The 17417-nt window shown below is 51.1% G+C and overlaps 1 protein-coding gene across 1 annotated transcript in view; it reads right to left on the bottom strand.

The window, feature by feature from the left end:
- The window catches only part of LOC144672632 (natural resistance-associated macrophage protein 2-like), a 140346-nt gene that overhangs the window by 76593 nt on the left and 46336 nt on the right, over positions 1-17417 (bottom strand). Inside the window, exon 6 of the mRNA XM_078534482.1 lies at positions 8139-8245. Within this exon, the coding sequence (XP_078390608.1) occupies positions 8139-8245 (107 nt within the window). The remainder of the gene's footprint in view (positions 1-8138; positions 8246-17417) is intronic.

Genomic DNA, 17417 nt, shown 5'->3' with positions numbered 1-17417 from the left:
GAGACCTCACTGAAGTGTATAAAATATGAGGGGTCCAGGTATGGTGGATAGGAAGGAGTTATTCACCTTGGTTGAAGTGTCCATAATCAGGGGGCATAGATATAGGGTACGGGATAGGAGGTTTAGAGGGGATTCAAGGGGAATATCTTTCACCCAGAGGGTGTTGGGGATCTGGAACTCACAGCCTGGAAGGGTGGTAGAGCCAGAGACCCTAATCACATTTAAACAGTACTTGGACAGGCACTTGACATACAAGGCTACTGACCAAGAGCTGTAAAGTGGGATTAGGCTGGATGGTAGCCTAATCACATGGTGGGCCAAACGGGCCTCCTTCTGCACTGTAAGTTTCTGTGGGACAGAACTTGCGAGGAGTGGCAATCACAGTCACATTGCAACGTTACTTCTTTCTTCCTACTGCAGTCGGGAACTGCACATTTCTCATCTGACCTTCCGACTCGGGCCAGGTGAGAATAGTGCGGGTTGCCGAGGCCTTCAGTGCAGGGCAGCGGAGTCGAGGGAAGTGAAGGCACACTCAGAATATCAGATGGTTCCCGGTGTCCATTGGAAGCTCGAACTTCCCAGGCAATTTCTGTGCAGGCTTTGCGTGCGGACCTCTGGGGTACCTCCTGGGTATGAACATCTGGAGATCGGAAGTAGTGGGCCTATAATTCTATGGATTTACCATGAATGAGCAGGATGACCCCTGTAGAAATCCACTCCCAATGTTTAATGGGCCTTCATGATGTTAGGAGTGAGTGTAAGAACTGGGAATGGTTGGTTCCATTGAGGAGACAGGTGACTACGCCGGAGTGAGATGCAGACTAAATGAGTAGCGAATTAGGTTCATGTGGGAATTTGGGGACAGAGGTGTGGCATACATAGGAATTATTCTAAGTTAATTAAGTGAGTAATTAAGCTAACTAAACACCATAAGTAACAATGGCAGGACAGGTGTTATGTTGCAGCTGTGGAATGTGGGTTCTTTTGGACATCAAGGTGATCCATGACAAACATTTGCAGGAAGTGTAAGCAATTTGAGGAATTCCGGATCAGGATTATTGATCTGGAAGCCGAACTGTAGACACTGCGCAACATAAGGGAGGGGGAGAAATACCTGGACACTTTATTCCAGAAGACAGTCTCTTAAAATAGGGTCATCTGTTTTGGTCAGCAGTGAGGAACAGGAGGATGTGTCAGTGATGCAAGTAATGGGACCGAGCAGATAGGAAGAATGAAAGTGAGGTCTGCAAGGTGGATGTATCTGAATGCGCATAGCATTCATAACAAAGTAAATTAATTGATATCACACATTCAAGTAAATAAATATGATCTGATAGCCATTGCGGAGATGTGGCTGCAGGATGACAAGGATTGGGTCCTGAATATTGACGGGTATATGACATTCAAGGAGAGTAGGAAGCTAGGTAAAGGTGGAGGGGTAGCACTGTTAATCAACAATGGCATCTGTGCAATAGTTAGAGCTGACCTTGGTTTAGGAGATCAAGATGTAGAATCGATTTAGGTGGAGATGAGGAATAGTAGAGGAAAGAAGTCACCAGTGGGAGTGATCTACAGGCCCCCATACAATAACCACAATGTAGGACAAAGTATACAAGAAGAAATATTGGGTGCTTGTGATAAAGGGACAGCAATAATCATAGGTGACTTTAATCTACATATAAACTGGAAAAACAAGACTGGCAGTAGTAGCCTGGATGAGGAGGAGTTCATAGAATACTTTCGAGTTAGTTTTTTAGAGCAGCACATTCTGGAACCAACCAGAGAGCAGGTTATTATTAGACTTGGTATTGTGTAATGTGACAGGATTAATTAATGACCTCAGAGTGAAGGCACCCCTAGGTAGCAGCAACCACAACATGATTGAATTTTACATCCAGTTTGAAAGGGAGAAGGGTGGGTCTAAGACTAGTATTTTAAACTTAAATAAGGGCAACTACATGGGCATGAAAGCTGAGCTAGCTGAAGTGAACTGGGATACTAGGCTAGGGGATCGATCAATAGAGAAGCAATGGCAGATATTTTAGGGGATATTTGAGAATACTCAGAATAAGTATATTCCTACTATAAAGAAACATTCTAAGGGGAGGACCCACCATCTGTGATTAACTAAAGTTGGAAAGCATCAAACTTAAGGAAAGAGCATATAACTGCACAAAGATGAGTGGCAGGTCAGAATATAAAGAAGGGCAGAGAATGACTAAAAGTTTAATCAGGAGAAAGGCATTAGAGTATGAGAGGAAGCTAGCTAGAAATGTAAAAATGGATAGCAAGAGTTTCTACAGGTATTTAAAAAGAACAAGAGTAAGTAAAGTGAGTGTTGGTCCTCTGGAGAGTGACAATGGGAAGTTAATAGTAGATAATAAGGAAATGGCGGATGACATGAACAAATATTTTGCTTCTGTCTTCAGTATAGAGGATACAAAAAACATTCCAGTAATAGCTGTAAATCAGGAGATGGAAGAGAGAGAGGAACTTGGTGAAATTACAATCACTAGGGAAGTGGTACTGAGTAAACTGATGGAGCTGTGGCCTGACAAGTCTCCGGGTCCTGATGGACTTCATCCTAGGGTCTTATGAGGAAAGGTTGGACAGGCTAGGCTTGTATCTGCTGGAGTTTAGAAGAGTAAGAGGTGACTTTATTGAAACTTTTTAGGCCCTGAGGGGACTTGACAGGGTGGATGTGGAGAGGATGTTTCCTCTTGTGGGAGAATCTAGAACTAGGGGTCACTGTTTAAAAATAAGGGGTCAACCATTTAAGACAGAAATGAGGAGAATTTTTTTCTCTCAGAGGGTCGTGAGTCTTTGGAACTCTCTTCCTGAAAAGGTGGTGGAAGCAGAATCTTTGGATATTTTTAAGGCAGAGGTGGATTGATTCTTGATTAACAAGGGGGTGAGAGGTTATCGGGGGTAGACAGGAATGTGGGGTTGAGGTTACAGTTGGATCAGCCATGACCTTGCTGAATGGTGGGGCAGGCTCGAGGGGCTGAATGGCCTCCTCCTGCTCCTAATTTGGATGTTTGTATGTCTAAAAAGAGGAGGCTAATGAGGGAATAGGTGTGCTGGTGTTAATTTTCCAAAATTCGCTAGATTCTGGAAAGATTCCATCAGACTGGAAAGTAGCAAATACAACACCTTTATTCAAGAAGGGAGGGAGGGAGGGAGAAAACAGGAAACTATAGGCCAGTTAACTTGGCGTCTGTCATGGGGAAGGTGTTAGAATCGATCATTAAGGAAGTTATAGCTGGGCACTTAGAGAAGCTCAACGCAATCAGGAACAGTCTGCATGGTTTTGTGAAAGGGAAATCATGTTTGACCAATTTATTGGAGTTCTGTGAGGGAGTAACATGTGCTGTGGATAAAGGGGAGCCTATAGATGTGCTGTACTTGGATTTCCAGAAGGCATTCGATAAGGTGCTACATCAAAGGTTATTGTGGAACATAAAAGCTCACAGTGTAGTGGGTAACATATTAGCATGGATAGAAGATTTAATGGCTGGCAGAAAACGGAGAGTATGCATAAATGGGTCTTTTTGTGATTGGCAGGATGTGACGAGTGGAGTCCCACAGGGGTCTGTGCTGGGGCCTCAACTCTTTACAATTTATATCAATGATTTAGATGAGGGGAGTGAAGACATGTAGCTAAATTTGCAGATGACACAAAGATAGGTAGGAAAATAGGTTGTGAAGAGGGCATGAGGAGGTTGCAGATGGATATAGATAGGTTGAGTGAATGAGCAAAAATCTGACAGATGGAGTATAATGTGGGAAAATGTGAAGTTGTTCATTTTGGCAGGAAAAATAAAAAAGTAGTGTATGACTTAAATGGAGAACAATTGCAGAATTGCGAGGTGCAGAGGGATCTAGGTGTTCTAGTACATGAGTCACAAAAAGTTAGTATGCAGGTAACGCTAGTAATTAAGAAGGCTAATGGAATGCTATCCTTTATTACGAGAGGAATTGAACATAAAAGTAAGGATGTTATGCTTCAGTTATACAGGGCATTGATGAGACCACATCTCGAATACTGTGACAAAAGCAAAATACTGTGGATCCTGGGAATTCGAAACTAAAACAAAAATTGCTGGAAAAACTCAGCAGGTCTGACAGCATCTGTGGAGAGAAAGACAGAGTTAACGTTTTGAGTCCGTATGACTCTTCTTCAGAACTAAAGAGAAATAAAAATGAGGTGAAATATAAGCTGTTTAAGGGGGGTTGGACAGGTGGAGCTGGATAGAGGGCCAGTGATAGGTGGAGGCAAAGGAGAGATTGAGAAAGGTGTCATAATCAAAAGGTCAAAGGAGTGTTGACGGTATTGATACTGGCTAAAGGAGGTGCTAATGGTGACATTAAGAGGAGAAAGCAGGATGAGCAAGTGACAGATGGCCCTAGTGGGGGTGGGGTGGGGGGAGAGGATCGAAATGGGCTAAAAGGTGGAGATAAAACAAGGGATGGAATTAAATTTTTAAAATAATAATAGAAATAGGTGGGAAAAGAAAAATATATATATAAAAATATATATATAATAATTATTAGAAAGAAGGGGATCAAAAAAGGGGTCTACTGCAATCGTTGCTCCCAATGTGGTCTCTTCTACATTGGAGAGACCAAATGCTGACTGGGTGACCGCTTTGCACTTTACAGCCTAATCGGAAGATGAGGTGCTGTTCCTCCAGTTTGTGTTGAGCTTCGCTGGAACATTGCAGCAGGCCAAGGACGGACATGTGGGCATGAGAGCAGGGTGGAGTGTTGGAATGGCAAGCGACAGGGAGGCCTGGGTCATGCTTGCGGACAGAACGAAGGTGATCTGCAAAGCGGTCACCCAGTCTGCGTTTGGTCTCTCCAATGTAGAGGAAACCGCATTGGGAGCAGCGAATACAGTAGAGATCAACAACTTCAGATCATGAACTCTCTCCTCCATCCTCACCCCTTTTTTGATCCCCTTTTTTCTAATAATATATATATTTTTTATTTTATTTATTTTATATATATATATATTTTTCTTTTCCCACTTATTTCTATTAATATTTTTAAAATTTATTTCCATTCATTGTTTTATCCCCATCTTTTAGCCCATTTCGATCCCTTCCCCCCACCCCACCCGCACTAAGGTCATCTGCCACTAGCTTGTCCTGCTTTCCACTCTTAATGTCCCCATTAGCACCTCCTTTAGCTAATATCACCACCGTCAACACCCCTTTGACCTTTTGTTTATGACATCCTTTGCAATCTCTCCTTTGCCTCCACCTATCACTGGCCCTCTATCCAGCTCTACCTGTCCCACCCCCTTAAACAGTATATATTTCACCACATTTCTATTTCTCTTTAGTTCTGAAGAAGAGTCATACGGACTCGAAACATTAACTCTGTCTTTCTCTCCACAGATGCTGTCAGACCTGCTGAGTTTTTCCAGCAATTTTTGTTTTTGTCTCGAATACTGTGTGCGGTTTTGGTCTCCTTATTTAAGGATAGGATGTAAATGCATTGGAGACTATTCCAATGGTTCAGTAGAACTAGAACTGGAACTAGATTGATACCTGGAATGAGTGGGTTGTCTTATGAGGAAAGGTTGGACAGACTGGGCTTGTTTCCACTGGAGTTTAGAAGAGTGAGGGGTGATTTGATTGAAGTATATAAGATCCTGAACAGTCTTGACAAGGTGGACGTGGAAAGGATGTTTCCTCTTGTGGGTGAGTCCAGAACTAGGGGGCACTGTTTTAAAATTAGGGGTCGCCCTTTTAGGACAGAGATGAGGAGATATTTTTTCACTCAGAGGGTTGTGCGACTTTGGAACTCTCTGCCTCAGAAGGTGGTGGAGACGGGGTCATTGAATATTTTTAAGGCAGAGGTAGATAGATTCTTGTTAGGCAAGGGAATCAAAGGTTATCGGGGGTAGATGGGAATGTGGAATTCGAAACACAAACAGATCTTATTGAATAAAAACAAAAAACTACTGTGGATGCTGGAAATCCAAAACAAAAACAGAATTACCTGGAAAAACTCAGCAGGTCTGGCAGCATCGGCGGAGAAGAAAAGAGTTGACGTTTCGAGTCCTCATGACCCTTCAGCAGAACTGAGTAAAGTTAGGAGAGGGGTGAAATATAAGCTGGTTTAAGGTGGGGGGTGGGGAGGGGGAGAGAAGTTGAGGGTGGGGTGGTTGTAGGGACAAGCAAGCAGTGATAGGAGCAGATAACCAAAAGATGTCACAGACAAAGGAACAAAGAGGTGTTGAAGGTGGTGATATTATCTAAGAGAATGTGCTAATTAAGAATGGATGGCAGGACACTCAAGGTACAGCTCTAGTGGGTGGAAAGTGGCTGGGGTGGAAAGACTGACAGGGTATTACAGTTATAGATTTAAAAATAATGGAAATAGGTGGGAAAAGAAAAATCTATATAAATTATTGGAAAAAATAAAATGGATGGGGAAGAATCGGAAAGGGGATGGGGATGGGGGAATGAGTTCAAGATCTAAAGTTGTTGAATTCAATATTCAGTCCAGAAGGCTGTAAAGTGCCTAATTGGAACATGAGGTGCTGTTCCTCCAGTTTGCGTTGAGCTTCACTGGAACAATGCAGCAGGCCAAGGACGGACATGTGGGCATGAGAGCAGGGTGGAGTGTTGAAATGGCAAGCGACAGGGAGGTCTGGGTCATGCTTGCAGACAGACTGAAGGTGTTCCGCAAAGCGGTCACCCAGTCTGCGTTTGGTCTCTCCAATGTAGAGGAAACCGCATTGGGAGCAACGAATGCAGTAGACTAAATTGAGGGAAGTGCAAGTGAAATGCTGCTTCACTTTAAAGGAGTGTTTGGGTCCTTGGACGGTGAGGAGAGAGGAAGTGAAGGGGCAGGTGTTGCATCTTCCTCCCTCCCAGAAACATGATAGGGTCGCCCTTGTCCTCACTTATCACCCCACCAGCCTCCGCATTCAAAGGATCATCCTCCGCCATTTCCGCCAACTCCAGCATGATACCACCACCAAACACATCTTCCCTTCACCCCCCTGGCGGCATTCCACAGGGATCATTCCCTCCGGGACACCCTGGTCTACTCCTCCATCACCCCCTACTCCTCAACCGCCACCTATGGCACCTCCCCATGCCCATGCAGAAGATGCAACACCCACCCCTTCACTTCCTCTCTCCTCACCGTCCAAGGGCCCAAACACTCTTTTCAAGTGAAGCAGCATTTCACTTGCATTTCCCCTAACTTAGTCTACTGCATTCGTTGCTCCCAATGCGGTTTCCTCTACATTGGAGAGACCAAACGCAAACTGGGCGACCGCTTTGCAGAACACCTGCGGTCTGTCCGCAAGAAAGACCCAAACCTCCCTGTCGCTTGCCATTTTAACACTCCACCCTGCTGTATTGCCCACATGTCTGTCCTTGGCTTGCTGCATTGTTCCAGTGAAGCCCAACGCAAACTGGAGGAACAGCACCTCATCTTCCGACTAGGCACTTTACAGCCTTCTGGACTGAATATTGAATTCAACAACTTTAGATCTTGAACTCCCTCCCCCATCCCCACTCCCTTTCCGTTTCTTCCCCCTCCCTTTTGTTTTTCCAATAATTTATATAGATTTTTCTTTTCCCACCTATTTCCATTATTTTTAAATCTATACCTTTAATGCCCTGTTAGTCTTTCCACCCCACCCCCACTAGAGCTGTACCTTGAGTATCCTGCCATCCATTCTTAATTAGCACTTTTCTTAGATAATATCACCACCTTCAACACCTCTTTGTTCCTTTGTCTGTGACATCTTTTGATTATCTGCTCCTATCACTGCTTGCTTGTCCCTACAACCACTCCACCCTCAACTTCTCTCCCCCCACCCCACCCCCCACCTTAAACCAGCTTATATTTCACCCCTCTCCTAACTTTACTCAGTTCTGCTGAAGGGTCATGAGGACTCGAAACGTCAACTCTTTTCTTCTCCGCCGATGCTGCCAGACCTGCTGAGTTTTTCCAGGTAGATCTTATTGAATGTTGGAGCAGGCTCGAGGGGCCAAATGGCCTACTCCTGCTCCTATTTCATATGTTCTTATGGTCACATCGGACAACCAGAATGTGACAATCAGTGAATGAAACACTTTCCCAGGGAACTCAAAGTGATTGTACTTTACCTTCCAACAGACAGCAGGTTAATAGCTATAGCTGATCCAATCACTTCCTGCATGTCTGAGCCAATAATTGCTAGTTCCACCATTAGCCACAGAGCAATTCGAGGAACCTGCAACATTGACAACATATGAAGTGTTAGTCGTTCTCATGTATCAAAGGATGATTGCAGGTGAGTAAAGCCATTCAACCCATCCAAATATATCCATTCAAAAAGTTCCTAACACCCCTTTCCCCCATTGTAATATCTGATTATTTCTTAAATGATTCCACGATTTTTTGACTATTCTCCTCTATCGATGTGCTGATCTTCGTTCCAGGGGTAGTGAGTCTTGCCTGGGGAAGCAGCCACAGTGGCTGTTGAGTAACAAGGCAGACTGTTTAAAAGGCTTGCCTTAGTGCTCTGGGACTTTGTCCCTGTTGTAATAAAAGCAGATAGGACTTCTAACCCTTAGTGCCAACTCATGCCAGCCCATGTGTCCCTACCCACTGCCCTTTGCCCTTACACCCTCCAATGCCAACTCACCCTATATCTACCATGGGCAAACCTCAGGAGCCATGCTGAGATGAAACAAAACAAAGTTCTAAGTATCCATTACAGACTTCACTATATTAAAAAAAAACACTCTGATAAAAGCCCATTCAACACATTTAAATCCCTTCAAGTATCAAACCTTTATAAAAACAAACATTTGTATTCATAGCCCCACATTAAAGACAGCTAATCCCTTAATAACCTCTTGGAGCTGTCAACAAAGGACGAACTTACAGGCCATCCACAGTGATAATGATAGGTTGTCGAAGCAGGCAAGCAATACTAATACTATAACGCTACCCCTCAGGCTTGTGTCAACAAACAACTATTAAAATTGCAAGCACCATTTTTTTCAATTCAGAGACACAGCAGGCTGTTTTTTTTTTCAAAGTTTAAAGACCAGGGGATTTAAATAACTTGACAGCTCCACAGACCTTATTCTCCTTTACGCACATACATGTCTACTCTTAAAAATCATCATTTGCACACTACGAAACAGACACCAAGCTCCAGCAGAAATGGGGCCAGCACTGAGTTCAAATGACCCTGCTGGGTTTGGGTTTCCCATAAGTGTGAATCATATCTTGACCCTTTCCACCACACCCACCCCCACCGTCTGCACCCGCCCCCCAACTGAAAATAGGACCTGTCGGAAACGGGGGGCAGGACTTCTGGACCAAGGGTCTTGGTGCCATTTTGGAGAAGGCAAATCTGGGCCCTCTGTGTGGAGAAACTTCCTGATATGAGACCTAAATTTTCAGATGACTGCTTTGACCCTGAGGCCCCGTGTACTATTCTCACAATTTAATTTCAAGTAACATTATTGTTTCTGGTCCATGAACAATCTTATATCCCTCGAAGTGGTCACTCTCAGATATCTCCTCTCCAGTCTTTCTCCATAACTCAGACACAAGACACTGGGTGAACAACTTCATGGCTCCAGCAACAAAAGAACAAGAGAAGCCCATTTCACCTCTTGAGTCTGTTCTGCCATTTAGTGAGATTATGTCTGATCTGCGACCTTACTACATATTTTGCTCCAAATCCCTCAATACCTCTGGTTGACAGAAATCCATCAATCTCAGTTCGGAAATTAACGATTGATCGAGCATATATAGCCTTTTGCAGACGAGAGTTGTGTACCTGGACCCCTAAGTCTCTATGGAGCATCACTGTTCCTGGCTTCTCATCATTTTACAAAGTGCTCTGTTCTATCTTTTCTCAGTCCAAAGTGGATGACATCACTTTTTCCTACATTGAAATCCATTTGCCACAGTTTTACCTATTCACTCAATCTATCAATATTTTTTATAAGTTTATGCTTCTATGTAAACTGTTTACAATGCTGCCTATCTTTTTCTCATTGGCAAATTTGGATATGTGGCTTTCTATCCCATCATATAAGATGTTATTAAATACGTTTGAGGTCCCAATACAGATCCTTACAGGGCACCATTACATCACTTGGAATACACGAAGATATACAAGGATGATCCCAGGAATGTGTGGGTTTACATATCAGGAAAGGATTGACAGGCTGGGTCACTTTTCTCTTCAAAACAGAAGACTGAGGGGTGACCTAATGGAGGTCTGAAAGGTTTTGATTGAGTGGATACAGAGAGAATGTTTCCTCTTGTGGGGAAGAGCATAACTAGAGGTTGTCAATATAAGATAGTCACCAAGAAACCCAATAGGGAATTCAGAAGAAACTTCTTTACCCAGAGAGTGGTGAGAATGTGGAACTCACTACCACAGGGAGTGGTTGTAGTGAATAATATGGATGTATTTAAGGGGAAGCTAGACGATTATGAGGGAGAAGGGAATAGAGGGCTACGATGGGAGATTTAGATGAGGAAAGATGGGAGGAGGCTTGAGTGGAGCATAAACACCAGCATGGATTGGATGGGGCGAATGGCCTGTTTCTGTGCTGTAAATCCTATATACCTGGCAATTTTCCCTATTCTATGTCTCCTGTTACTGAGCCAATTTCCTATGAGGTCAAATCTTGCAATGTCGCCAGCACTTGAAATTTTCCCTCAGTCTCACTGACCAGAACAGAACACAGTGTTCAAGTTGGGACTGAAACAGAACTGGACACAGTGCTCAAGGTGGGACTGAAACAGAACTGGACACAGTGCTCAAGGTGGGACTGAAACAGAACTGGACACAGTGCTCAAGGTGGGATTGAAACAGAACTGGACACAGTGCTCAAGGTGGGACTGAAACAGAACTGGACACAGAGCTCAAGGTGGGACTGAAACAGAACTGGACACAGTGCTCAAGGTGGGACTGAAACAGAACTGGACACAGAGCTCAAGGTGGGACTGAAACAGAACTGGACACAGTGCTCAAGGTGGGGCTGAAACAGAACTGGACACAGTGCTCAAGGTGGGTCTTGCCAGACTTGTACACCGACTTGTATTCTTTTGTTATAGTTTGAGCAATTCTGTTGATCATTCCAAACCTGCAAAACTTCGAAAAAGACAAAGGGGTCTCTGAGCGTAAGGTGACCAGTATGAGAGTGACAGCAGATGGTTGAGTCAGCAGTGGACCTGCGCCAGTTTCAGAGATTGGAGACAAGAGACTGGAGGCTATGGAGTGACAACCGGGGACAGGGATGGGGAATTGGGGACTGGGGGAAACGGGGGCTGGGGGAAACGGGGACTGGGAATTGGGGACTGGGTGAAACGGGGGCTGGGGAAAGGGGGACTGGGGGAAACGAGACTGGGGGAAACGGAGACCGGGAAACGGGGACTGGGAAACGGGGACTGGGAAATGGGGACTGGGAAACGGGGACTGGGTGAAAAGGGGACTGGGGGAAACGGGGATTGGGTAAAACGGGGACTGGGGGAAACGGGGACTGGGGGAAACGGGGACTGGGAAACGGGGACTGGGAAACGGGGACTGGGGGAAACAGGGATTGGGGAAACGGGGACTGGGAAACGGGGACTGGGGGAAACGGGGACTGGGGGAAACGGGGACTGGGGGAAACGGGGATTGGGGGAAACGGGGACTGGGGGAAACGGGGACTGGGGGAAACGGGGACTGGGAAACGGGGACTGGGAAACGGGGACTGGGAAACGGGGACTGGGGGAAACGGGGATTGGGGAAATGGGGACTGGGAAACGGGGACTGGGGAAATGGGGACTGGGGGAAACGGGGACTGGGGGAAACGGGGACTGGCAAACCGGGACTGGGAAACGAGGACTGGGAGAAACGGGGACTGGGGGAAAGGGGGATTGGGGAAATGAGGACTGGGAAACGGGGACTGGGGGAAACGGGGACTGGGAAAAGGGGACTGGGAAACGGGGACTGAGGGAAACGGGGACTGGGAAACGGGGACTGGGAAACGGGGACTGGGAAACGGGGACTGGGAAATGGGGACTGGGAAACGGGGACTGGGGGAAACGGGGACTGGGGGAAACGGGGACTGGGGGAAACGGGGATTGGGTAAAACGGGGACTGGGGGAAACGGGGACTGGGGGAAACGGGGACTGGGAAACGGGGACTGGGAAACGGGGACTGGGGGAAACAGGGATTGGGGAAACGGGGACTGGGAAACGGGGACTGCGGGAAACGGGGACTGGGGGAAACGGGGACTGGGGGAAACGGGGATTGGGGGAAACGGGGACTGGGGGAAACGGGGACTGGGAAACGGGGACTGGGAAACGGGGACTGGGAAACGGGGACTGGGGGAAACGGGGACTGGGAAACGGGGACTGGGAAACGGGGACTGGGGAAATGGGGACTGGGGGAAACGGGGACTGGGGGAAACGGGGACTGGCAAACCGGGACTGGGAAACGAGGACTGGGGGAAATGGGGACTGGGGGAAAGGGGGATTGGGGAAATGAGGACTGGGAAACGGGGACTGGGGGAAACGGGGACTGAGGGAAACGGGGACTGGGAAACGGGGACTGAGGGAAACGGGGACTGGGGGAAACGGGGACTGGGGGAAACGGGGACTGGGAAACGGGGACTGGGGGAAACGGGGACTGGGAAACGGGGACTGGGAAACGAGGACTGGGGGAAACGGGGACTGGGAAACGGGGACTGGGAAACGGGGACTGGGGGAAACGGGGACTGGGGGAAACGAGGACTGGGAAACGGGGACTGAGGGAAACGGGGACTGGGGGAAACGGGGACAGGGAAACGGGGGACTTGGAAAAGGGGGACTGGGGGAAACGGGGACTGGGAAACGGGGACTGGGGGAAACAGGGACTGGGAAACGGGGACTGGGAAACGGGGACAGGGAAACGGGGACTGGGGGAAACAGGGACTGGGAAACAGGGACTGGGAAACGGGGACTGGGGGAAACGGGGACTGGGAAACAGGGACAGGGAAACGGGGACTATGGGAAACGGGGACTGAGGGAAACGGGGACTGGGAAACGGGGACTGGGAAACGGGGACTGGGAAACGGGGACTGGGGGAAACGGAGACTGAGGGAAACGGGGACTGGGGGAAACGGGGACTGGGAAACAGGGACTGGGAAACGGGGACTGGGGGAAACGGGGACTGGGGGAAACGGGGACTGGGGGAAACGGGGACTGGGAAACGGGGACTGGGGGAAACGGGGACTGGGAAACGGGGACTGGGAAACGAGGACTAGGAAACGGGGACTGGGAAACGGGGACTGGGAAACGGGGGACTTGGAAAAGGGGGACTGGGGGAAACGAGGAATGGGAAACGGGGACTGAGGGAAACGGGGACTGGGGGAAACGGGGACTGGGAAACGGGGGACTTGGAAAAGGGGGACTGGGGGAAACGGGGACTGGGAAACGGGGACTGGGGGAAACAGGGACTGGGAAAAGGGGACTGGGAAACGGGGACTGGGAAACGGGGACTGGGAAACGGGGACTGGGAAACGGGGACTGGGGGAAACGGGGACTGAGGGAAACGGGGATTGGGAAACGGGGACTGGGAAACGGGGACTGGGGGAAACGGGGACTGGGAAACGGGGACTGGGAAACGGGGACTGGGGGAAACGGGGACTGGGGGAAACGGGGACTGGGAAACGGGGACTGGGAAACGGGGACTGAGGGAAACGGGGACTGGGAAACGAGGACTGGGGGAAACGGGGACTGGGAAACGGGGACTGGGAAACGGGGACTGGGGGAAACGGGGACTGGGAAACGGGGACTGGGGGAAACGGGGACTGGGAAACGGGGACTGGGAAACGGGGACTGGGAAACAGGGGACTGAGGGAAACGGGGACTGGGAAATGGGGACTGGGGGAAACGGGGACTGGGAAACGGGGACTGGGAAACGGGGACTGGGGGAAACGGGGACTGGGGGAAACGGGGACTGGGAAACGGGGACTGGGAAACGGGGACTGGGGGAAACGGGGACTGGGGGAAACGGGGACTGGGGGAAACGGGGATTCGGGAAACGGGGACTGGGAAACGGGGACTGGGGGAAACGGGGACTGAGGGAAACGGGGACTGGGAAACGGGGACTGGGGGAAACGGGGACTGGGAAACGGGGACTGGGGGAAACGGGGACTGGGGGAAACGGGGACTGGGAAACGGGGACTGGGAAACGGGGACTGGGGGAAACGGGGACTGGGAAACGGGGACTGGGAAACAGGGACTGGGAAACGGGGACTGGGAAACGGGGACTGGGAAACAGGGACTGGGAAACGGGGACTGGGGAAAACGGGGACTGAGGGAAACGGGGACTGGGGGAAACGGGGACTGGGAAACGGGGACTGGGAAACAGGGACTGGGAAACGGGGACTGGGAAAAAGGGACTGAGAAACGGGGACTGGGGAAAAGGGGGACTGGGGGAAACGGGGACTGGGAAACGGGGACTGGGAAACGGGGACTGGGGGAAACAGGGACTGGGGGAAACGGGGACTGGGGGAAACGGGGACTGGGAAACGGGGACTGGGAAACGGGGACTGGGGGAAACGGGGACTGGGAAACGGGGACTGGGAAACGGGGACTGGGGGAAACGGGGACTGGGAAACGGGGACTGGGAAACGGGGACGGGGAAACGGGGACTGGGGGAAACGGGGACTGGGGGAAGCGGGGACTGGGAAACGGGGACTGGGAAACGGGGACTGGGAAACGGGGACTGGGGGAAACGGGGATTGGGGAAATGGGGACTGGGAAACGGGGACTGGGGAAATGGGGACTGGGGGAAACGGGGACTGGGGGAAACGGGGACTGGCAAACCGGGACTGGGAAACGAGGACTGGGAGAAACGGGGACTGGGGGAAAGGGGGATTGGGGAAATGAGGACTGGGAAATGGGGACTGGGGGAAACGGGGACTGGGAAAAGGGGACTGGGAAACGGGGACTGAGGGAAACGGGGACTGGGAAACGGGGACTGGGAAACGGGGACTGGGAAATGGGGACTGGGAAACGGGGACTGGGGGAAACGGGGACTGGGGGAAACGGGGACTGGGGGAAACGGGGATTGGGTAAAACGGGGACTGGGGGAAACGGGGACTGGGGGAAACGGGGACTGGGAAACGGGGACTGGGAAACGGGGACTGGGGGAAACAGGGATTGGGGAAACGGGGACTGGGGGAAACGGGGACTGGGAAACGGGGGACTTGGAAAAGGGGGACTGGGGGAAACGGGGACTGGGAAACGGGGACTGGGGGAAACAGGGACTGGGAAAAGGGGACTGGGAAACGGGGACTGGGAAACGGGGACTGGGAAACGGGGACTGGGAAACGGGGACTGGGAAACGGGGACTGGGGGAAACGGGGACTGAGGGAAACGGGGATTGGGAAACGGGGACTGGGAAACGGGGACTGGGGGAAACGGGGACTGGGAAACGGGGACTGGGAAACGGGGACTGGGGGAAACGGGGACTGGGGGAAACGGGGACTGGGAAACGGGGACTGGGAAACGGGGACTGAGGGAAACGGGGACTGGGAAACGAGGACTGGGGGAAACGGGGACTGGGAAACGGGGACTGGGAAACGGGGACTGGGGGAAACGGGGACTGGGAAACGGGGACTGGGGGAAACGGGGACTGGGAAACGGGGACTGGGAAACGGGGACTGGGAAACAGGGGACTGAGGGAAACGGGGACTGGGAAACGGGGACTGGGGGAAACGGGGACTGGGAAACGGGGACTGGGGGAAACGGGGACTGGGGGAAACGGGGACTGGGAAACGGGGACTGGGAAACGGGGACTGGGGGAAACGGGGACTGGGGGAAACGGGGACTGGGGGAAACGGGGATTGGGGAAACGGGGACTGGGAAACGGGGACTGGGGGAAACGGGGACTGAGGGAAACGGGGACTGGGAAACGGGGACTGGGGGAAACGGGGACTGGGAAACGGGGACTGGGGGAAACGGGGACTGGGGGAAACGGGGACTGGGAAACGGGGACTGGGAAACGGGGACTGGGGGAAACGGGGACTGGGAAACGGGGACTGGGAAACAGGGACTGGGAAACGGGGACTGGGAAACGGGGACTGGGAAACAGGGACTGGGAAACGGGGACTGGGGAAAACGGGGACTGAGGGAAACGGGGACTGGGGGAAACGGGGACTGGGAAACGGGGACTGGGAAACAGGGACTGGGAAACGGGGACTGGGAAAAAGGGACTGAGAAACGGGGACTGGGGAAAAGGGGGACTGGGGGAAACGGGGACTGGGAAACGGGGACTGGGAAACGGGGACTGGGGGAAACAGGGACTGGGGGAAACGGGGACTGGGGGAAACGGGGACTGGGAAACGGGGACTGGGAAACGGGGACTGGGAAACGGGGACTGGGGGAAACGGGGACTGGGAAACGGGGACTGGGAAACGGGGACTGGGGGAAACGGGGACTGGGAAACGGGGACTGGGAAACGGGGACGGGGAAACGGGGACTGGGGGAAACGGGGACTGGGGGAAACGGGGACTGGGAAACGGGGACTGGGAAACGGGGACTGGGAAACGGGGACTGGGGGAAACGGGGATTGGGGAAATGGGGACTGGGAAACGGGGACTGGGGAAATGGGGACTGGGGGAAACGGGGACTGGGGGAAACGGGGACTGGCAAACCGGGACTGGGAAACGAGGACTGGGAGAAACGGGGACTGGGGGAAAGGGGGATTGGGGAAATGAGGACTGGGAAACGGGGACTGGGGGAAACGGGGACTGGGAAAAGGGGACTGGGAAACGGGGACTGAGGGAAACGGGGACTGGGAAACGGGGACTGGGAAACGGGGACTGGGAAACGGGGACTGGGAAATGGGGACTGGGAAACGGGGACTGGGGGAAACGGGGACTGGGGGAAACGGGGACTGGGGGAAACGGGGATTGGGTAAAACGGGGACTGGGGGAAACGGGGACTGGGGGAAACGGGGACTGGGAAACGGGGACTGGGAAACGGGGACTGGGGGAAACAGGGATTGGGGAAACGGGGACTGGGAAACGGGGACTGCGGGAAACGGGGACTGGGGGAAACGGGGACTGGGGGAAACGGGGATTGGGGGAAACGGGGACTGGGGGAAACGGGGACTGGGAAACGGGGACTGGGAAACGGGGACTGGGAAACGGGGACTGGGGGAAACGGGGACTGGGAAACGGGGACTGGGAAACGGGGACTGGGGAAATGGGGACTGGGGGAAACGGGGACTGGGGGAAACGGGGACTGGCAAACCGGGACTGGGAAACGAGGACTGGGGGAAACAGGGACTGGGAAACGGGGACTGGGAAACGGGGACTGGGAAACGGGGACTGGGGGAAACGGGGACTGGGAAAGGAGGACTGGGAAACGGGGACTGGGGGAAACGGGGACTG

The sequence above is a fragment of the Cetorhinus maximus genome, chromosome X (assembly GCF_964194155.1).
Source record: "Cetorhinus maximus chromosome X, sCetMax3.hap1.1, whole genome shotgun sequence".
Taxonomy (NCBI): domain Eukaryota; kingdom Metazoa; phylum Chordata; class Chondrichthyes; order Lamniformes; family Cetorhinidae; genus Cetorhinus; species Cetorhinus maximus.
This window is presented reverse-complemented; position numbering and strand designations above follow the sequence as displayed.